The sequence below is a fragment of the Ovis aries genome, chromosome 17 (genome assembly GCF_016772045.2).
Source record: "Ovis aries strain OAR_USU_Benz2616 breed Rambouillet chromosome 17, ARS-UI_Ramb_v3.0, whole genome shotgun sequence".
NCBI classification, from domain to species: Eukaryota; Metazoa; Chordata; class Mammalia; order Artiodactyla; family Bovidae; genus Ovis; species Ovis aries.
Window position 1 is genome coordinate 71,098,034 of NC_056070.1, and position 22,635 is coordinate 71,120,668.

Sequence of the window (22,635 nt, forward strand, 5' to 3'; positions counted from 1 at the left end):
CTCTGATAACGGGCCTGCCTTTGTGAGTCAGATTGTACAGGCACTGGCCTTAGCTCTGGGGACCAAATGGAAGCTGCATTGTGAATACAATCCCCAGAGCTCAGGACAGGTTAAGAGGATGAATCGGACTCTAAAAGAAACTTTGGCAAAACTGGCAATAGAGACTGGCGGGGACTCGGTGACTCTCCTTCCCTTCACTCTCTTCCGTGCACGTAATACCCCCTACAAGCTGAACTTAACCCCATTTGAAATTATGTATGGGAGGCCCCCTCCCATATGCCCTATCTTTGAGGGAAGGAAACAACCACCCCCTTCTTTAGGACAGTTCCAGGAAGCCCTGATGGCATTAGGCAAGGTGCATACGCATGTCTGGGAATTGATCAGGGAAATCCACGAGAGTCAGAACAAGGGGACCATCCCCTCACATAATATTGGTCCCGGAGATTGGGTCTGGGTCAAGCGACACCAACCCAAGACATTAGAACCTCGATGGAAAGGTCCTTATGTTGTTCTTCTTACCACCCCACTGCTTTAAAGGTCGACGGTATCGGACGTTGGGTGCACTGCAACCACGTACGCCAAGCCACTCCAGAAGAGCAAGAAAGGGCCCAAAAAGAATGGGAGGTAACGCCGCACCCGTCAAACCCCTTCAAGATAAAGCTCATCCACCGAAGGGATCCAGGCAAGTCATCCTGACTGTCCTGTTGGTGACCATCCTCCTCAACCCTGGAGCCACCCATAACAACCCTCACCAGCCGGCCAAAATCACCTGGAAGCTTCAAGATGGACTAACACGAGAGGTGCTCAACTTAACCACAGAAGTACATCCTCCGGACACCTGGTGGCCAGACCTATATTTTGACTTAAAGCCGGTGGTAAATGTGCCTTGGGCTAGGGGTTTCCTCCGGATGCAGGGGTTCTGGGCATGCCCGGGCCACCAGAGGACCAAATGGAAGGCTTGGGGGGGGGGCACAAGATTATTTTTGTAAATCATGGGATTGTGTTACTTCTGATGATGGGCCTCTGCACTGGGAGGTAGGAAATCGGGACCTACTTAACTTCTCGTTCGCAAAGCCCACCCTCAGAGCCCTTGGGGACCCAACTTTTGAATGTGAAGAGGGTTGTAACTATGTACAGGTTAAGATAAGGTTCGATCGGAAAAAAGGCAAAAAAGAGAGGGCTTGGATTTCTGGCTTATCCTGGGAAATACAAACAAGAACGGTGGCAGGCACACACATTTATGGAGAAATTATAATTATAAGCCAGATTCTAGAGCCAACGCAGATACACAGTATAGGTCCCAACCCAATTAAAATAATTGACGTAACTCCCAGCCCTATCACAGCAGTTTCCACATCCTTGTCTCACTCCATCCTCCTGGTCCCATCCGCAACCTCAGAAACTCAGACCCGTTATGGAAATTAGTTAAGGCAGCCTATATAACCTTAAATCAAACTAACCCGGAAGCAACTAGATATGCTGGCTTTGCTATAATCTATTCCCCCTTACTATGAAGCAGTGGGTCTTAACGCCTCTTACGGCCTGACTGATAGTATAGATCCTCCTCAATGTCGCTGGGGAGAACAAAAAATGGGCCTCACAATGGAAAAAGTTTGGGGAAAGGGACTCTGTGTGGGCAGAGTTCCGCCCCAAAATTCCCCCTTATGTGCCTACACAGCCGAACCCACAGAGCTAACTGGGATTAAATAGATTATCCCAGAGATGGAGGGATGGTGGATCTGCTCACGTACTGGTCTAACCCCTTTGTTTACACATCTCAATACTCAATCCTAAAGAAGAGTTCTGCATCTTGGTGGCAGTTGTGCCAAAAATCCTGTACCACCCTGAAAAGCTAATGTACGACTACTGGGCCCCAGAACAAACACCTGGTCAAATGATACAAGACAGAACCAAGAGAGAGCCTATTACAGCCTTCACCATAGCGACCATGTTTGGACTTGGGATCGCTGGGGCAGGGACTGGGATAGCAGCCTTGTCCCTCCAAGGCCAGGGATTTACTTCATTGCAGGCAGCCATAGATGAAGACATTACCCGCCTAGAAGAGTCAATTAGTCACCTAGGAAAATCGCTGACCTCCCTGTCCGAGATGGTCTTGCAAAACCGAAGAGGGCTAGATCTAATTTTTCTGCAGCAAGAGGGGCTCTGCACGGCCCTGGGAGAAGAATGTTGTTTCTATGCAGACCACACCGGGATAATAAGAGAATCTATGGCAAAGGTGAGAGAAGGACTAGCCCAGCGAGAGAGAGAGCAAGAAGCCCAGCAGGGATGGTTTGAATATTGGTTTCAACAATCTCCCTGGCTGACAACATTAATTTCCACCCTGGTGGGACCTCTTATGGTGCTTTTACTAATACTCACCTTTGGCCCATGCATCCTCAATAGGCTCATTACGTTTATAAAAGAGCGTATTAATACAGTTCAACTATTTGTGCTTAGACAGCAATATCAAACTGTACCCCAGAACAAAGAGGAAGATTCCTTTATATGATCTAAAGACAGGGGGGAAGGTTACAACCTCACCAGAGCCATGACAGGCTCAGAGAGGTGCACTAGACCAAAAAAAATGCCTGAGTCATGCTTCCGGGGCTTCTGGGGATGGTAACTCTGGCCAATCAGAGGGATAACTCTGGCCAATCAGAGGGATGATGACTGGCCAATCAGTAAATACCAGGAAACCCCTGCAGCCAGTCAACCCTTGCCAACTCCATGTCCTTGTTCTAAACTTATAAATCCTGCTGTAAATCTGGGCTTGGGGCTCTTGTCCACTGTGTTGGATGTGATAGGAGCCCTGGCTCGAGCTAGCAAAAAACCCCTTTATGCCTTTGCATTGCTGTGGACGTCTTATTCTCTCAGTTCTGGGGACTCGGAACAGGGCATAACAACAGGGACGGAAGCCCCTAGACCAAACAGACAGGGGACAGGAAGGGAGGCGGTCAGTGGTGGGTGGAGCACACAGCTGGATCAGCTGGATTCACTGACCTGGGGCCCCTTCACACAGACTCTGCGTTTCATGCTACCTGCAGCTGGCAGGGGGGTCAGAGGGTACAGGGGAGTCCCAGTGGTTTGGTTGATTAGTTACTGGAAGCAGAGTCCAAAACGTGATCCTTAGTGAAAGGTTGTGGCTGAGCCAGGAAAGACGCTGGGATTGCTGGCCTCCGGAGGAGAAGAATTCGATCCGGGGCCAGTGACGAGGCTTGATGGCTCAGAGCTCTTGAGTAATAAAGTTTTATTAAAGTATAAAAGAGATAGAGAAAGCGTCTGACGTAGACATCAGAAGCAGGCAGAAAGAGTGGCCCCTTGCTAGTTTTTAGCAGGAAGTTATATACCTATGAGCAGGCTGCTGAAAGGAAATGTCTCAAAACTCAGAGAGTGGCACCAGGCCCCTCAACCACAACATGCATTTTCAGATAATATTGGCACAAGGTAAGTCACCCCAGGCCATAAAACATTTGAGGCGATTCTTAAAGAAAGCTAGGTTTCCCAGCAAACACATAGTCTCATTCACATAGCTCAAGAGAACATTTGCATGAGTAAAACATACTGGTTTGCTGAGCCTTAATGGTTCTGAGCCCTAGGCAGAATCAACTCGAAGAGAAACAAGAGTCTAGGGTAAACACAAGGCTTCCCCGGTGGCTCAGACAGGAAAGTGTCTGTCTACAATGCGGGAGACCCGGTTCGACCCCTGGGTTGGGAAGATCCCCTGGAGAAGGAAATGGCAATCCACTCCAGGACTGTTACTTGGAAAATCCCATGGACACAGGAGCCTGGTGGGCTACAGGCCATGGGGTCGCAAAGAGTCAGACGTGACTGAGTGACTTCACTTTCACTTCCAGGGTAAATACATAGATCATTAACATAACGTAAGAAAAGCATTTCCGTAAGAAAACGCACTGGTTAAGAAAACGCACTGCTTAGCTCAAGGTCTGAGAAAAGCTGAGTTCTGATGGAACCAGGTGTTGTCACGACAACACAGATGGTAAGAGAAACCTCCTTGTAATGTTGTAGAGAGAAGGGAAAACAGCTGACACTTCTGGGTTGTTTCCTCCCGGCCTTTCAGAGAGAGAGAGAGACCGCCTGACACTGGAAGCCTGTTTCCTCCATCTGCAGACCCACAGCCTTCCTTCCTGTTTCCCTCTCACTAGTGAGTGACCTAGAGGACCCAGACCTGTCTGCCTGAACTCAAAGGGACTCAACACCTAAGGAGATTGTAAGGTTAGAGTAGATTTGTGCTCTAAGACCTGCTACCCACACTTGGAGGGGGCTTCCCACGTGGTGCAGTGCTAAAGAACCCACCTGCCCAGCAGGAGACCAGAGTTCAATCCCTGCATGGGGAAGATCCCCAGGAGAAGGAAATGGCAACCCAGTTCAGTATTCTTGCCTGGGAAATCCCATGGATAGAGGATCCTGATGGGCTACAGTCCATGGGGTCGCAAGAGTAGGACATAAGTTAGCAATTAAACCACTGCCAAACTCCTACTTTGCCCCAAAAGCTTCTAGGTCAAGTGAACAGAAGTGTAACTCAAGTCACAGCACCTGGATCAAATTCCAGCCTTGAGCCAGGTTGGTGGTGGCGGTGGTTTAGCTGCTAAGTCGTGTCCTACTCTTGCAACCCCATGGACTGTGGCTCACCAGGCTCCTCTGCCCACTTGCCAAAACTGGAGAAAGCCCACTCCGCAATAAAGACTCGCTGCAGTCAAAAAGAAATATAAATAAGTAAATAAATTTTCTAAAAAAGAGCTAAAAGTACTTTAAAAAAAAGAAGCAGCTTATTTTCGAGGGAATCAACCAGAGGCCTATGGTCAAGTCTATCAGGCCTGGAGTCTGGGGAAAGGAGACTTTCAGACTTTTCAGCAGTAGAGGGCACTGTGAGTCCCTGTCTCCGTTAGTGGGAGATGGCCCAGCTGAGTATCTTTTCATCTGACGCCATTCTCCTTTCCTGAAAGTGGTCCTCGCGCGTGCCTCAGGAGCCACGAGGGCCCTCATGCCCGGCAACAGTGGGTGACAGCGGGAGGAAAGCAGGCACGAAGCCCTCCCTTGGTCGGGCAGGGGTCCCCAGCTGGGACCCAGCCCCGGTGCAGGCAGGAAGCTGGGTGGCTGGGGATGGGCCCGGGGGCTGCTCCTCCCTGGAGAGACAGGGGAGAGTTCACGGCGCGGGAGGCGGGCCGCAGCCACGAGGCCCTCAGGGAGCACCGCGTGTAGGAGCATCACCAGCATGTCCTGGACCACGGTCCCCTTCACGGGCCTCTGCACAGGTCAGGGCGGACGCCCTGGGCGGTGGGGAGGGGGCCTGGGCAAGGGGCCTTGTGGAGGGGCCCTAACAGGGGTGCCCGTGGGTGTCTCCTTCTGTTCACTTCGGCCGTCAGCTCCCAGCCTGTGGGGACTCAAGACCCTTCCTTACACCGTCATCCAGGCCGACAGGCACCCTCACCTGCATCCGCCCCCAGTCACTCTTAAGTCCATCCTTGGGGGCAGATTGGACCACCCCATCACTGGGGACAAGGCAGAGGACCTCTGCATAGTCGGGCCCGATGCACCTGCTTCACACTCACAGCTTCTCACGGGGAGGCTGAAGCAGCCTGGCATAGCCCACTCCACCTTCCTCCCCGCCTGGTCCTTCCGGAGCCCAGAACCTGGATCAGCTCCACAGACGGGGCGTCCCTCCCTGTAGGAAGAGCAGCTCCTTTCTCAGCTGACCACGGGCAAAGCACACCAGGGACAAAGACCAGATCGGAGGCTGAGCCAGTGATGACCTTCACAGGTCCGTCCAGCCATGCTGATCCAGCGTTTTCAAGCAAGACCTCTCTAACCTGAGACTTCAGGAGAATGCTTTTCAAGGTCCACCAGAAAGAACCTCTTCCTCCCCCAGGGAACTTGGCATTGTTATTCGCCCTCTCAGCCCCTGCCTTTCCCCATCAAGGCCGCTCCCTAAATCCTGAGCTGCACGCACAGCAGAAAATCTGCAGATATCTGGGGAAGGCATGGATGGTCACCACGGTGACAGTAGACAGGGCTCAGGCCCAGAGGACCCTCAGCCACACGCAGCAGCTGAACCTCCTTGAAGGTCTTCAGGCCCCGGATAAAGTAGTGAAGGTCAGGGCTGGCCTCAACCCACCCGTGTCAATCCTGCTCCGCTCCTCGGGTGCCATCCTGGGCCAGGCAGCTGCAAACACCCAGATTTATTACCCAGAAGCTCCCCCGTGCCACTGCCTGGCCACATGTCACTCCTGCCCTTCGAATTCTTACCTCAGAGGCAATATCACGCTGGCCCTGAGCTGCGTCTGAATCCCAGAGCCCTCAGGCTGTGCCCGTGTGTAGGTGCTGTAAGTGACGAGGGCCACCAGCAACACCTGTTCTGTTTCAAAATGCGGCCCCAGCCTTGAGAGCAAGCACCTCAATTACACCAAAGGCTTGTCTTCCTCTGAGACAAGGTCCGGGGAGGAACTGGCTTGCTACCTGGACAACTATTGACCCAAGATTTGTTGGCTGGATATGTTTCTCCTTCCCATAACAAAAGAAAATCCAGACCATCTCACTGGTTTGCTCAGCAGGCCACTGTCCAAAGTCTTAGAGGTGCAAGAGGAACTTTCTGGGTGTCCTACAAAAACAGTGAATTTTCATACGAAGAAGAGTTCCCTGGAGAATATTTGAATAACCATGTGACAACCTGGACCAGGGGTGCATAAACCTCCTACTTGACACAGAATTCCAGCGGCTGCAGGGGAATGTCCACATCAGAAATAAAAAAATGTCACCTGTGAATTGCTTTGAAAAGAAAAGGCAGAGCTTTCCTCCAGGTACACCCCTGTCTAGCGTGAGAGCTGACGTCTAATATGGAGGATGGAGACAGAATGAGGGAAAATTGCCATCAAAAATATTGACAATTCAGTTCAGTTCCGATCAGTTCAGTCACTCAGTCTGGTCCAACTCTTTGTGACCCCATGCACTGCAGCACGCCAGGCCTCCCTGTCCATCACCTACTCCTGGAGTTTACCCAAACTCATGTCCATTGAGTCGGTGATGCCATCCAGCCATTTCTTCCTCTGTCGTCCCCTTCTCCTCCTACCTTCAATCTTTCCCAGCATCAGGGTCTTTTCCAACGAGTCAGTTCTTTGCGTCAGGTGGACAAAGTATTAGAGTTTCAGTTTCAGCATCAGTCCTTCCAATGAACACTCAGGACTGATCTCCTTTAGGAGGAACTGGTTGGATCTCCTTGCAGTCCAAGAGACTCTCAAGAGTCTTCTCCGGAACCACAGTTTGAAACCATCAATTCTTCAAGCTCAGCCTTCTTTAGGGTCCAACTCTCATATCTGTACATGACTACTGGAAAAGCCATAGCTTTGACTATACAGACCTTTGTCAGCAAAGTGATGTCTCTGCTTTTTAATCCGTTGTCTAGATTTGTCATAGCTTTTCTTCTAAGGATCAAACATCTTTTAATTTCATGGCTGCAGTCACCGTTCACAGTGATTTTGAAGATCAAGAAAATAAAGTCTGTCACTGTTTCCTTTGTTTCCCCATCTATTTGCCATGAAGTGATGGGACCAGATGCCATATGTCCGTTTTTTTGAATGTTGAGTTTTAAGCATTGTTTTAAGCATACTGTTGTTCCATCTGGACCTAGGATGTTCACCTGGAACAGAGCTGATAAAAACTCAAGTTTTTCATCTTGAAACAGGAGGCTCAGCCCTCCCCTCCTTCCTCTCATCCAGACTCATTCAACAAACATTTGTCCTTGAGCGGCTGCTGGTGCGATGCTCAAGAAGGCATGTGCTCATGAGTTTTAGGGTGGAAACAGAAAAACACCAAAACAAAACCAACACAAGACCATGGTTTTAAAGAGTGAGGTTGTCACGGATTCTCTGAAGAAAACAGAGGGCAAAGAATGCCTTTGTGGGACTTGAACTGGAAAGGGTATCCCTTTAGCTCTGCCTTCATTGGCCACGGAGTCACGGCTCTTGTGCTTCTGAAGCGTGTGTCACTCGGTATAAACAGCTGCCTCCCAGGTGACCTGGTGCCTAGGCTGTGGTGGGATGAGTTAGGCAGTCTCCGGTGAGGGTCTGTCTACTGGTGGGGCAGGTGATACATCCCGTCCTGGAGGGAGTTAATGGACAAAGAGACAGGAGCTTAGAGGGGATTGGGGCAGGGAGGGCGGTGGGCTGGAGGAGCCCTGGAACTGAGCTGGATGGGAAGGGGAGGGCAGGAGGGAGGGATTTCCCTCTGCCACTCAGCCTTGGTTGGCACCGTCTACAGCCACCAGGGGGCAGTAAAGGCCAGGATTTGGGGAAGGTTCTGGTGGCTTACACTGTCTCACGTGAAGCTTCAAGACGCTTCCCCAGTGCTTCAGTGGTAAAGGACCCAGCTGCCACTGCAGGAGACTTGGGTTCAGTCTCTGGGTCAGGAAGACACCCTGGAAAAGGAAATGGAAACCCACTCCAGTACTCTTGCCTGGAAAAGCTCGTGCACAGAGGAGTCTGGTGGGTACAGTGCAGGGGTCGCACAGAGTTAACACCACCTGATGCCTAACCAACAGCAGCAAGGGAGGTGTCAGCGGCTGCTTCCCCAGATCCCTTCTTATGTCCCAACGCATTCGCGCTGCAATAAACCATCTTCAGAAGTGCTAACAGATGGCCAATGGCTCAGGCTCGGGTCTCAGACTCAGAGCACCGCCGAGAGAGGGTGGAGGGGAACATGAGGGAGGGCTCTCCAAAGAGAGGGGGACAAGAAGGAGCTGGGGTGAGGAGGAACCCGTGGGGAGTTTGGGACAAGCAGGACAGACTCTTATCCGTTGGGTGGATAAACACCAAGGTCCTATGCACAGCACAGGGAACTGTGTTCACTATCCTGTGATAAACCGTGTCGGAAAAGGACATGGAGAAAGAATGCATCCGTGAGTATACCCGAACCACTTTCTTCTACAGCAGAATTAACACTACATGGTAAATCAACTATACTTCCATAGAATCTTTTATTTTTCCTTTTCCTTTTTCTTTTTGGCTGTGCCTCGCAGTATGCAGGATCTTAGTTCCTAGTGATCAAACCCGAGCCCCATGCAGTGGAAGCTCAGAGAGAGAACCACGGGACCACCAGGAAAGTCCCTCAATAACAGTTTTTAGAACAGAAAGAGCTGAGGGGTAATGGTTTCCAGCTCTGCGTTTGACTCCTGGAGTGTGGGACAGCTGGAGCTTTGACCCATCGGGGCCCCAGTTCTCTCTTTGCGGATCAGCCACTGGACATTCTGGGATTTCTCCTCCAGGACCCACGTGACTTGTGGAAAGAGAGGAAACCCCAGGTTCATTGCCCACATCCTGTCATGGACTTGGTCTGTCCTCACTGAACATGTGAAAGAGTTAATTCTCAGGAAGTTCTGCTAACCAGGGAGGGAGAAGTATCTAGAACAAAGGGCCAGGTCAGAGAGGGTGAGCAGAGGGGGTGAGGAGGGGCAGGAGCAGGAAGCACATTTGCATGGGGGCCCCGCCCTCCTCTGGGGGAGGGGATAAGAGGGCAATGGGGACCAGGCCCAGGGCTGCAGGCTCAGAAGGCAGCGTCTGGGGCGTCTCCACCATGGCCTGGGCTCTGCTCCTCATCAGCATCCTCACTCAGGGCTCAGGTGAGGCCTCCAGGGAAGGGAACCCCATGGGACCTGACTCATCCCTGGTGTCTTTGTCCTCCCGATGACCTGGGCCCCAGCAGGGAACTGACCACAGTGTGTTTCTCCTCTTTGCAGGGTCCTGGGCCCAGTCTGCCCTGACTCAGCCTGCCTCAGTGTCTGGGAATCCAGGACAGACGGTCACCATCTCCTGTACTGGCACCAGCAGTGACATTGGCGGTTATAATGGTGTGGGCTGGTACCAACAGCTCCCGGGCTCAGCCCCCAAAACTCTGATTTATAATGTCAACAAACGGCCCTCAGGGATCCCTGCTCGGTTCTCTGGCTCCAAGTCCGGGAACACAGCCACCCTGACCATCTCTGGGCTCCAGGCAGAGGACGAGGCCGACTATTACTGCAGCTCATATAAAAGTGCTTACACTGTGCACAATGGTTCAAGTTCATGGGGAAGTGAGGCCAAAACCCACCTGAGGCCACAGGCTCCCTGTTGCTCTGACTCTGCTGGTAGCTCGTCTGCATCTGATGTTGAATCGGCAGCAGCTGAGAGGGCCCCTGAGGACCCTTCTCAGGGATGAGGAGAAGAGGAAGCGGTGGTTCATGGTTGTTTTCCCTCCTCTTTAAGCAGCATCTGAGTGGGAGCGTGACCCAAGAAAATAGTCACGGCTCGTGAGGATGCTGCCACTTGGCCTGTACTGATTCTCCCCTGGGCCCCCACCCGTGTTGCCCCTCTTTGCTTCTAGACCAACAACCGCAATCAGCTCAGCAGGTTCCTAGGCTGAGTAGAGACTATGACCCACAGGAGGGACACTGCACTGCAGGAACTGCTTGGTTCTCCTATTTCACAGGGACGGAAACCCCTAGACCAAACGGGCAGCGGACAGGAAGGAGGTGGTCAGTGGTGGGTGGAGCACACAGCTGGACCAGCTGGATTCACTGACCTGGGGCCCCTTCACACAGACTCTGCATTTCATGCTGCCTGCAGCTGGCAGGGGGGGCAGAGGGTACAGGGGAGTCCCAGTGGTTTGGTTGATTAGTTACTGGAAGCAGAGTCCAGTGATCCTTAGTGAAAGCCAGGAGGACGCTGGGATTGCTGGCCTCCGGAGGAGAAGAATTCGATCCGGGGCCAGTGACGAGGCTTGATGGCTCAGAGCTCTTGAGTAATAAAGTTTCATTAAAGTGTAAACGAGATAGAGAAAGCGTCTGACATAGACATCAGAAGCAGAAAGAGTGGCCCTTGCTAGTTTTTAGCAGGAAGTTATGCACCTATGCGCAGGCTGCTGAAAGGAAATGTCTCAAAACTCAGAGAGTGGCACCAGGCCCCTCAACCACAACATGCATTTTCAGATAATATTGGCACAAGGTAAGTCACCCCAGGCCATAAAACATTTGAGGTGATTCTTAAAGAAAGCTAGGTTTCCCAGCAAACACATAGTCTCATTCATATAGCTCAAGAGAACATTTGCATGAGTAAAACATACTGGTTTGCTGAGCCTTTATGGTTCTGAGCCTTAGGCAGAATCAAATGGAAGGAAAACAAGAGTCTAGGGTAAACACAAGGCTTCCCCGGTGGCTCAGACAGGAAAGTGTCTGTCTACTATGCGGGAGACCCAGGTCCGACCCCTGGGTTGGGAAGATCCCCTGGAGAAGGAAATGGCAATCCACTCCAGGACGATTGCTTGGAAAATCCCATGGACACAGGAGCCTGGTGGGCTACAGGCCATGGGGTCGCAAAGAGTCAGACAGGACTGAGTGACTTCACTTTCACTTCCAGGGTAAATACATAGATCATTAACATAACGTAAGAAAAGCATTTCCGTAAGAAAACGCACTGGTTAAGAAAACGCACTGGTTAGCTTAAGGTCTGAGAAAAGCTGAGTTCTGATGGAACCAGGTGTTGTCATGGCAACATCGATTCTAAAAGAAACCTCCTTGTAATGTTGTAGAGAGAAGGGAAAACAGCTGACACTTCTGGGTTGTTTCCTCCCAGCCCTTCAGAGAGAGAGAAAACCGCCTGACACTGGAAGCCTGTTTCCTCCATCTGCAGACCCACAGCCTTCCTTCCTGTTTCCCTCTCACTAGTGAGTGACCTAGAGGACCCAGACCTGTCTGCCTGAACTCAAAGGGACTCAACACCTAAGGAGATTGTAAGGTTAGAGTAGATTTGTGCTCTAAGACCTGCTACCCACACTTGGAGGTGGCTTCCCACGTGGTGCAGTGCTAAAGAATCCACCTGCCCAGCAGGAGACCAGAGTTCAATCCCTGGATGGGAAGATCCCCAGGAGAAGGAAATGGCAAACCAGTCCAGTATTCTTGCCTGGGAAATCCCATGGATAGAAGAGCGGTGTTTACAGTCCATGGGGTCGCAAGAGTAGGACACAACTTATCAATTAAACCACCGCCAAACTCCTACTTTGCTCCAAAGCCTTCTAGGTCAAGTGAACAGAAGTCTAACTCAAGTCACAGCGCCTGGATCAATTTCCAGCCTTGAGCCAGGTTGGTGGTGGTGGTGGTTAAGCTGCTAAGTCTCTTGCAACCTCGTAGACTGTAGCCCGCCAAGTTCCTCTGTCCACTTGCCAAAACTGGAGAAAGCCCATTCCACAATGAAGACTCGCTGCAGTCAAAAATAAATATAAATAAATAAATAAATTTTCTAAAAAAGAGCTAAAAGTACTTAAAAAAAAAAAAAAAAGAAGCAGCTTATTTTCGAGGGGAATCAACCAGAGGCCCATGGTCAAGTCTATCAGGCCTGGAGTCTGGGAAAGGAGACTTTCAGACTTTTCAGCAGCAGGGGCACTGTGAGTCCCTGTCTCCGTTAGTGGGAGATGGCCCAGCTGAGTATCTTTTCATCTGACGCCATTCTCCTTTCCTGAAAGTGGTCCTCGCGCGTGCCTCAGGAGCCACGAGGGCCCTCATGCCCGGCAACAGTGGGTGACAGCAGGAGGAAAGCAGGCACGAAGCCCTCACCACCCCCTCCGCCCTCCCTTGGTCGGGCAGGGGTCCCCAGCTGGGACCCAGCCCCGGTGCAGGCAGGAAGCTGGGTGGCTGGGGATGGGCCCGAGGCTGCTCCTCCCTGGAGAGACAGGGGAGAGTTCACGGCGCGGGAGGCGGGCCGCAGCCACGAGGCCCTCAGGGAGCACCGCGTGTAGGAGCATCACCAGCATGTCCTGGACCACGGTCCCCTTCACGGGCCTCTGCACAGGTCAGGGCGGATGCCCTGGGGCGGTGGGGAGGGGAGCCTGGGCAAGGGGCCTTGGGAGGGGCCCTAACAGGGGTGCCCTTGGGTGTCTCCTTCTGTTCACTTCGGCCGTCAGCTCCCAGCCTGTGGGGACTCAAGACCCTTCCTTACACCGTCATCCAGGCCGACAGGCACCCTCACCTGCATCCGCCCCCAGTCACTCTTAAGTCCATCCTTGGGGGCAGATTGGACCACACCATCACTGGGGACAAGGCAGAGGACCTCTGCATATTCGGGCCCGATGCACCTGCTTCACACTCACAGCTTCTCACGGGGAGGCTGAAGCAGCCTGGCATAGCCCACTCCACCTTCCTCCCGCCTGGTCCTTCCAGGAGCCCAGCGCCTGGATCAGCTCCACAGAGGGCGTCCCTCCCCGTGAGAAGAGCAGCTCCTTTCTCAGCTGACCATGGGCAAAGCACACCAGGGACAAAGACCAGATCGGAGGCTGAGCCAGTGATGACCTTCACAGGTCCGTCCAGCCATGCTGATCCAGCGTTTTCAAGCAAGACCTCTCTAACCTGAGACTTCAGGAGAATGCTTTTCAAGGTCCACCAGAAAGAACCTCTTCCTCCCCCAGGGAACTTGGCATTGTTATTCGCCCTCTCAGCCCCTGCCTTTCCCCATCAAGGCCGCTCCCTAAATCCTGAGCTGCACGCACAGCAGAAAATCTGCAGATATCTGGGGAAGGCATGCATGGTCACCACGGTGACAGTAGACAGGGCTCAGGCCCAGAGGACCCTCAGCCACACGCAGCAGCTGAACCTCCTTGAAGGTCTTCAGGCCCCGGATAAAGTAGTGAAGGTCAGGGCTGGCCTCAACCCACCCGTGTCAATCCTGCTCCGCTCCTTGGGCGCCATCCTGGGCCAGGCAGCTGCAAACACCCAGATTTATTACCCAGAAGCTCCCCCATGCCACTGCCTGGCCACATGTCACTCCTGCCCTTCGAATTCTTACCTCAGAGGCAATATCACGCTGGCCCTGAGCTGCGTCTGAATCCCAGAGCCCTCAGGCTGTGCCCGTGTGTAGGTGCTGTAAGCGACGAGGGCCACCAGGAATACCTGTTTCAAAGTGCTGCCCCAGCCTTGAGAGCAAGCACCTCAATTGCACCAAAAGCTTGTCTTCCTCTGAGACAAGGTCCCGGGAGGAACTGGCTTGCTACCTGGACAGCTATTGACCCACGATTTGTTGGCTGGATATGTTTCTCCTTCCCATAACAAAAGAAAATCCAGACCGTTTCACTGGTTTGCTCAGCAGGCCACTGTCCAAAGTCTTAGAGGTGCAAGAGGAACTTTCTGTGTGTCCTACAAAAACAGTGAATTTTCATACAAAGATTTCCCTGGAGAATATTTGAATAACCATGTGACAACCTGGACCAGGGGTGCATAAACCTCCTACTTGACACAGAATTCCAGCGGCTGCAGGGGAATGTCCACATCAGAAATAGAAAAATGTCACCTGTGAATTGCTTTGAAAGAAACGGCAAAACTTTCCTCCAGGTACACCCCTGTCTAGCTTGAGAGCTGACGTCTAATATGGAGGATGGAGGCATAATGAGGAAAATTGCCATAAAAATATTAACAATTCAGTTCAGTTCAGTTCAGTTCAGTTCAGTTCATTCCCTCAGTCAATTCCGACTCTTTGTGACCAAATGGACTGCAGCACGCCAGGCCTCCCTGTCCATCACCTACTCCTGGAGTTTAGCCAAACTCATGTCCATTGAGTCGGTGATGCCATCCAGCCATTTCTTCCTCTGTCGTCCCCTTCTCCTCCTACCTTCAATCTTTCCCAGCATCAGGGTCTTTTCCAACGAGTCAGTTCTTTGCGTCAGGTGGACAAAGTATTAGAGTTTCAGTTTCAGCATCAGTCCTTCCAATGAACACTCAGGACTGATCTCCTTTAGGAGGAACGGGTTGGATCTCCTTGCAGTCCAAGACAGTCTCAAGAGTCTTCTCCGGCACCACAGTTTGAAAGCATCAAATCTTCAAGCTCAGCCTTCTTTAGAGTCCAACTCTCCTGTGGTCATGTTGGATGTGAGAGTTGGACTGTGAAGAAAGCTGAGCGCCGAAGAATTGATGCTTTTGAACTGGTGGTGGAGAAGACTTGAGAGTCCCTTGGACTGCAAGGAATACCAACCAGTCCATTCTAAAGGAGATCAGCCCTAGGATTTCTTTGGAAAGAATGATGCTAAAGCTGAAGCTCCAGTATTTTAGCCACATCATGCGAAGAGTTGACTCATTGGAAAAGACTCTGATGCCGGGAGGATTGGGGGCAGAGGAGAAAGGGACGACCGAGGATGAGATGGCTAGAGGCATCACCGACTCGATGGACCTGAGTCTAGTGAACTTCAGGAGTTGGTGATGGACAGGGTCGCAAAGAGTCGGACACGACTGAGCGACTGAACTGAACTGGAAGAGCCATAGCTTTGACTATACAGACCTTTGTCAGCAAAGTGATGTCTCTGCTTTTTAATCCATTGTCTAGATTTATCATAGCTTTTCTTCTAAGGATCAAACATCTTTTAATTTCATGGCTGCAGTCACCGTCCACCATGATTCTGGAGCCCAAGAAAATAAAGTCTGTCACTGTTTCCTTTGTTTCCCCATCTATTTGCCATGAAGTGATGGGACCAGATGCCATGATCTTTGTTTTTTTGAATGTTAGTTTTAAGCATACTGTTGTTCCATCTGGACCTAGGATGTTCACCTGGAACAGAGCTGATAAAAACTCAAGTTTTCATCTTGAAACAGGAGGCTCAGCCCTCCCCTCCTTCCTCTCACCCAGACTCATTCAACAAACATTTGTCCTTGAGCGGCTGCTGGTGCGATGCTCAAGAAGGCATGTGCTCATGAGTTTTAGGGTGGAAACAGAAAAACACCAAAACAAAACCAACACAAGACCATGGTTTTAAAGAGTGAGGTTGTAAATGATTCTCTGAAGAAAACAGAGGGCAAAGAATGCCTTTGTGGGACTTGAACTGGAAAGGGGATCCCTTTAGCTTTGCCCTTCATTGGCCACGGAGTCACGTCTCTTGTGCTTCTGAAGCGTGTGTCACTCGGTATAAACAGCTGCCTCCCAGGTGACCTGGTGCCTAGGCTGTGGTGGGATGAGTTATGCAGTCTTGGGTGACGGTCCGTCCACCTGGTGGGGCAGGTGATACATCCCGTCCTGGAGGGAGTTAAAGGACAAAGAGACAGGAGCTTAGAGGGGATTGGGGCAGGGAGGGCAGCAGGCTGGAGGGAGAGGTCTGGTGCTGAGCTGGATGGGAAGGGGAGGGCAGGAGGGAGGGATTTCCAGCTGCCACTCAGCTGCCTCCCTGGGCTTGGTTGGCAAAGTCTACAGCCACCAGGGGGCAGAAAAGGCCAGGATTCGGGAAGGTTCGGATGGCTTACACTGTCCCACGTGAAGCTTCAAGACGCTTCCCCAGTGCTTCAGTGGTAAAGGACCCAGCTGCCACTGCAGGAGACTTGGGTTCAGTCTCTGGGTCAGGAAGACACCCTGGAAAGGAAATGGCAACCCACTCCAGTATCCTTGCCTGGAAAAGCTCGTGCACAGAGGAGTCTGGTGGGTACAGTGCAGGGGTCGCACAGAGTTAACACCACCTGATGCCTAACCAACAGCAGCAAGGGAGGTGTCAGCGGCTGCTTCCCCAGATCCCTTCTTATGTCCCAACGCATTCGCGCTGCAATAAACCATCTTCAGAAGTGCTGACAGATGGCCAATGGCTCAGGCTCGGGTCTCAGACTCAGAGCACCGCCGAGAGAGGGTGGAGGGGAACATGAGGAGGACTCTCCAAAGAGAGGGGGACAAGAAGGAGCTGGGGTGAGGAGGAACCCGTGGGGAGTTTGGGACAAGCAGGACAGACTCTTATCCGTTGGGTGGATAAACACCAAGGTGCTATGCACAGCACAGGGAACTGTGTTCACTATCCTGTGATAAACCGTGTCGGAAAAGGACATGGAGAAAGAATGCATCCGTGAGTATACCCGAACCACTTTCTTCTACAGCAGAATTAACACTACATGGTAAATCAACTATACTTCCATAGAATCTTTTCTTTTTCCTTTTCCTTTTTTCTTTTTGGCTGTGCCTCGCAGTATGCAGGATCTTAGTTCCCAGTGATCAAACCCAAGCCCCATGCAGTGGAAGCTCACAGAGGTAACCATGGGACCACCAGGAAGTCCCTCAATAACAGCTTTTAAACAGAAAGAGCTGAGGGTAATGGTTTCCAGCTCTGCATTTGACTCCTGGAGTGTGGGGCAGCTGGAGCTTTGACCCATCGGGGCCCCAGTTCTCTCTTTGCGGATCAGCCACTGGGCATTCTGGGATTTCTCCTCCAGGAACCACGGTGACTTGTGGAAAGACACCAAGACAGTTCATTCCCAAGTTCATTGCCCACATCCTGTCATGGACTTGGTCTGTCCTCACTGAACATGTGAAAGAGTTAATTCTCAGGAAGTTCTGCTAACCAGGGAGGAGAAGTATCTAGAACAAAGGGCCAGGTCAGAGAGGGTGAGCAGAGGGGGTGAGGAGGGCAGGAGCAGGAAGCACATTTGCATGGGGCCCCGCCCTCCTCTGGGGGAGGGGATAAGAGGGCAATGGGGACCAGGCCCAGGGCTGAGGCTCAGAAGGCAGCGTCTGGGGCGTCTCCACCATGGCCTGGGCTCTGCTCCTCATCAGCATCCTCACTCAGGGCTCAGGTGAGGCCTCCAGGGAAGGGAACCCGGGGACCTGACTCATCCCTGGTGTCTTTGTCCTCAGGGTGACCTGGGCTCCAGCAGGAAACTGACCACAGTGTGTTTCTCCTCTTTGCAGGGTCCTGGGCCCAGTCTGCCCTGACTCAGCCTGCCTCAGTGTCTGGGAATCCAGGACAGACGGTCACCATCTCCTGTACTGGCACCAGCAGTGACATCGGGGGTTATAACTATATTGGCTGGTACCAACAGCTCCCGGGCTCAGCCCCCAAAACTCTGATTTATAATGTCAACAAACGGCCCTCAGGGATCCCTGCTCGGTTCTCTGGCTCCAAGTCCGGGAACACAGCCACCCTGACCATCTCTGGGCTCCAGGCAGAGGACGAGGCCGACTATTACTGCAGCTCATATAAAAGTGCTTACACTGTGCACAATGGTTCAAGTTCATGGGGAAGTGAGGCCAAAACCCACCTGAGGCCACAGGCTCCCTGTTGCTCTGACTCTGCTGGTAGCTCGTCTGCATCTGATGTTGAATCGGCAGCAGCTGAGAGGGCCCCTGAGGACCCTTCTCAGGGATGAGGAGAAGAGGAAGCGGTGGTTCATGGTTGTTTTCCCTCCTCTTTAAGCAGCATCTGAGTGGGAGCGTGACCCAAGAAAATAGTCACGGCTCGTGAGGATGCTGCCACTTGGCCTGTACTGATTCTCCCTGGGCCCCCACCCGTGTTGCCCCTCTTTGCTTCTAGACCAACAACCGCAATCAGCTCAGCAGGTTCCTAGGCTGAGTAGAGACTATGACCCACAGGAGGGACACTGCACTGCAGGAACTGCTTGGTTCTCCTATTTCACAGGGACGGAAACCCCTAGACCAAACGGGCAGCGGACAGGAAGGAGGTGGTCAGTGGTGGGTGGAACACAGCTGGACCAGCTGGATTCACTGACCTGGGGCCCCTTCACACAGACTCTGCATTTCATGCTGCCTGCAGCTGGCAGGGGGGCAGAGGTACAGGGGAGTCCCAGTGGTTTGGTTGATTAGTTACTGGAAGCAGAGTCCAGTGATCCTTAGTGAAAGCCAGGAGGACGCTGGGATTGCTGGCCTCCGGAGGAGAAGAATTCGATCCGGGGCCAGTGACGAGCTTGATGGCTCAGAGCTCTTGAGTAATAAAGTTTCATTAAAGTGTAAACAAGATAGAGAAAGCGTCTGACATAGACATCAGAAGCAGAAAGAGTGGCCCTTGCTAGTTTTTAGCAGGAAGTTATGCACCTATGCGCAGGCTGCTGAAAGGAAATGTCTCAAAACTCAGAGAGTGGCACCAGGCCCTCAACCACAACATGCATTTTCAGATAATATTGGCACAAGGTAAGTCACCCCAGGCCATAAAACATTTGAGGTGATTCTTAAAGAAAGCTAGGTTTCCCAGCAAACACATAGTCTCATTCATATAGCTCAAGAGAACATTTGCATGAGTAAAACATACTGGTTTGCTGAGCCATTATGGTTCTGAGCCTTAGGCAGAATCAACTCGAAGGAAAACAAGAGTCTAGGGTAAACACAAGGCTTCCCCGGTGGCTCAGACAGGAAAGTGTCTGTCTACAATGGGGGAGACCCAGGTCCGACCCCTGGGTTGGGAAGATCCCCTGGAGAAGGAAATGGCAATCCACTCCAGGACGATTGCTTGGAAAATCCCATGGACACAGGAGCCTCGTAGGCTACTGGCCACGGGGTCGCAGAGTCAGACAGGACTGAGTGACTTCACTTTCACTTCCAGGGTAAATACATAGATCATTAACATAACGTAAGAAAAGCATTTCCGTAAGAAAACGCACTGGTTAAAAAAATGCACTGCTTAGCTCAAGGTTTGAGAAAAGCTGAGTTCTGATGGAACCAGGAGTTGTCATGGCAACACAGATGGTAAGAGAAACCTCCTTGTAATGTTGTAGAGAGAAGGGAAAACAGCTGACACTTCTGGGTTGTTTCCTCCCGGCCCTTCAGAGAGAGAGAGAAACCGCCTGATACTGGAAGCCTGTTTCCTCCATCTGCAGACCACAGCCTTCCTTCCTGTTTCCCTCTCACTAGTGAGTGACCTAGAGGACCCAGACCTGTCTGCCTGAACACAAAGGGACTCAACACCTAAGGAGATTGTAAGGTTAGAGTAGATTTGTGCTCTAAGACCTGCTACCCACACTTGGAGGTGGCTTCCCACGTGGTGCAGTGCTAAAGAATCCACCTGCCCAGCCGGAGACCAGAGTTCAATCCCTGGATGGGGAAGATCCCCAGGAGAAGGAAATGGCAAACCAGTCCAGTATTCTTGCCTGGGAAATCCCATGGATAGAAGAGCGGTGTTTACAGTCCATGGGGTCGCAAGAGTAGGACACAACTTATCAATTAAACCACCGCCAAACTCCTACTTTGCTCCAAAGCCTTCTAGGTCAAGTGAACAGAAGTCTAACTCAAGTCACAGCGCCTGGATCAATTTCCAGCCTTGAGCCAGGTTGGTGGTGGTGGTGGTTAAGCTGCTAAGTCTCTTGCAACCTCGTAGACTGTAGCCCGCCAAGTTCCTCTGTCCACTTGCCAAAACTGGAGAAAGCCCATTCCACAATGAAGACTCGCTGCAGTCAAAAATAAATATAAATAAATAAATAAATTTTCTAAAAAAGAGCTAAAAGTACTTAAAAAAAAAAAAAAAAAAAAGAAGCAGCTTATTTTCGAGGGAATCAACCAGAGGCCCATGGTCAAGTCTATCAGGCCTGGAGTCTGGGGAAAGGAGACTTTCAGACTTTTCAGCAGCAGGGGGCACTGTGAGTCCCTGTCTCCGTTAGTGGGAGATGGCCCAGCTGAGTATCTTTTCATCTGACGCCATTCTCCTTTCCTGAAAGTGGTCCTCGCGCGTGCCTCAGGAGCCACGAGGGCCCTCATGCCCGGCAACAGTGGGTGACAGCAGGAGGAAAGCAGACACGAAGCCCTCACCACCCCCTCCGCCCTCCCTTGGTCGGGCAGGGGTCCCCAGCTGGGACCCAGCCTCGGTGCAGGCAGGAAGCTGGGTGGCTGGGGATGGGCCCGAGGGCTGCTCCTCCCTGGAGAGACAGGGGAGAGTTCACAGCGCGGGAGGCGGGCCGCAGCCACGAGGCCCTCAGGGAGCACCGCGTGTAGGAGCATCACCAGCATGTCCTGGACCACGGTCCCCTTCACGGGCCTCTGCACAGGTCAGGGCGGATGCCCTGGGCGGTGGGGAGGGGGCCTGGGCAAGGGGCCTTGGGGAGGGGCCCTAACAGGGGTGCCCGTGGGTGTCTCCTTCTGTTCATTTCGGCCGTCAGCTCCCAGCCTGTGGGGACTCAAGACCCTTCCTTACACCGTCATCCAGGCCGACAGGCACCCTCACCTGCATCCGCCCCCAGTCACTCTTAAGTCCATCCTTGGGGGCAGATTGGACCACACCATCGCTGGGGACAAGGCAGAGGACCTCTGCATATTCGGGCCCGATGCACCTGCTTCACACTCACAGCTTCTCACGGGGAGGCTGAAGCAGCCTGGCATAGCCCACTCCACCTTCCTCCCCGCCTGGTCCTTCCAGAGCCCAGCGCCTGGATCAGCTCCACAGAGGGGCGTCCCTTCCCGTGAGAAGAGCAGCTCCTTTCTCAGCTGACCATGGGCAAAGCACACCAGGGACAAAGACCAGATCGGAGGCTGAGCCAGTGATGACCTTCACAGGTCCGTCCAGCCATGCTGATCCAGCGTTTTCAAGCAAGACCTCTCTAACCTGAGACTTCAGGAGAATGCTTTTCAAGGTCCACCAGAAAGAACCTCTTCCTCCCCCAGGGAACTTGGCATTGTTATTCGCCCTCTCAGCCCCTGCCTTTCCCCATCAAGGCCGCTCCTAAATCCTGAGCTGCACGCACAGCAGAAAATCTGCAGATATCTGGGGAAGGCATGCATGGTCACCACGGTGACAGTAGACAGGGCTCAGGCCCAGAGGACCCTCAGCCACACGCAGCAGCTGAACCTCCTTGAAGGTCTTCAGGCCCCGGATAAAGTAGTGAAGGTCAGGGCTGGCCTCAACCCACCCGTGTCAATCCTGTTCCGCTCCTCGGGCGCCATCCTGGGCCAGGCAGCTGCAAACACCCAGATTTATTACCCAGAAGCTCCCCCGTGCCACTGCCTGGCCACATGTCACTCCTGCCCTTCGAATTCTTACCTCAGAGGCAATATCACGCTGGCCCTGAGCTGCGTCTGAATCCCAGAGCCCTCAGGCTGTGCCCGTGTGTAGGTGCTGTAAGCGACGAGGGCCACCAGGAATACCTGTTTCAAAGTGCTGCCCCAGCCTTGAGAGCAAGCACCTCAATTGCACCAAAAGCTTGTCTTCCTCTGAGACAAGGTCCCGGGAGGAACTGGCTTGCTACCTGGACAGCTATTGACCCACGATTTGTTGGCTGGATATGTTTCTCCTTCCCATAAAAAAAGAAAATCCAGACCGTTTCACTGGTTTGCTCAGCAGGCCACTGTCCAAAGTCTTAGAGGTGCAAGAGGAACTTTCTGTGTGTCCTACAAAAACAGTGAATTTTCATACAAAGATTTCCCTGGAGAATATTTGAATAACCATGTGACAACCTGGACCAGGGGTGCATAAACCTCCTACTTGACACAGAATTCCAGCGGCTGCAGGGGAATGTCCACATCAGAAATAGAAAAATGTCACCTGTGAATTGCTTTGAAAAGAAACGGCAAAACTTTCCTCCAGGTACACCCCTGTCTAGCTTGAGAGCTGACGTCTAATATGGAGGATGGAGGCATAATGAGGGAAAATTGCCATAAAAATATTAACAATTCAGTTCAGTTCAGTTCAGTTCAGTTCAGTTCATTCCCTCAGTCAATTCCGACTCTTTGTGACCAAATGGACTGCAGCACGCCAGGCCTCCCTGTCCATCACCTACTCCTGGAGTTTAGCCAAACTCATGTCCATTGAGTCGGTGATGCCATCCAGCCATTTCTTCCTCTGTCGTCCCCTTCTCCTCCTACCTTCAATCTTTCCCAGCATCAGGGTCTTTTCCAACGAGTCAGTTCTTTGCATCAGGTGGACAAAGTATTA

At 52.1% G+C, this 22,635-nt stretch overlaps 1 protein-coding gene, 1 long non-coding RNA gene and 2 gene segments (V, D, J or C); 3 read left to right on the top strand and 1 right to left on the bottom strand.

The window, feature by feature from the left end:
• Window positions 1-22,635, top strand: part of LOC114108841 (immunoglobulin lambda-1 light chain) — a 469,312-nt gene that overhangs the window by 347,277 nt on the left and 99,400 nt on the right. The window lies entirely within an intron of this gene.
• Window positions 9,540-10,218, top strand: LOC114118884 (immunoglobulin lambda variable 2-11-like). The segment is given in 2 exon segments: window positions 9,540-9,628; window positions 9,746-10,218. Coding segments are annotated over 2 exon segments (504 nt in total).
• LOC121816885 (uncharacterized) lies at window positions 15,753-22,064 on the bottom strand. The gene is made up of 4 exons (XR_006056595.2): window positions 21,745-22,064; window positions 18,026-18,186; window positions 16,253-16,358; window positions 15,753-16,028 (listed from the first exon to the last, which is right to left on the bottom strand). It is a non-coding gene; the product is annotated as an uncharacterized LOC121816885 (long non-coding RNA).
• Window positions 17,479-18,148, top strand: LOC121816877 (immunoglobulin lambda variable 2-11-like). The segment is given in 2 exon segments: window positions 17,479-17,560; window positions 17,676-18,148. Coding segments are annotated over 2 exon segments (504 nt in total).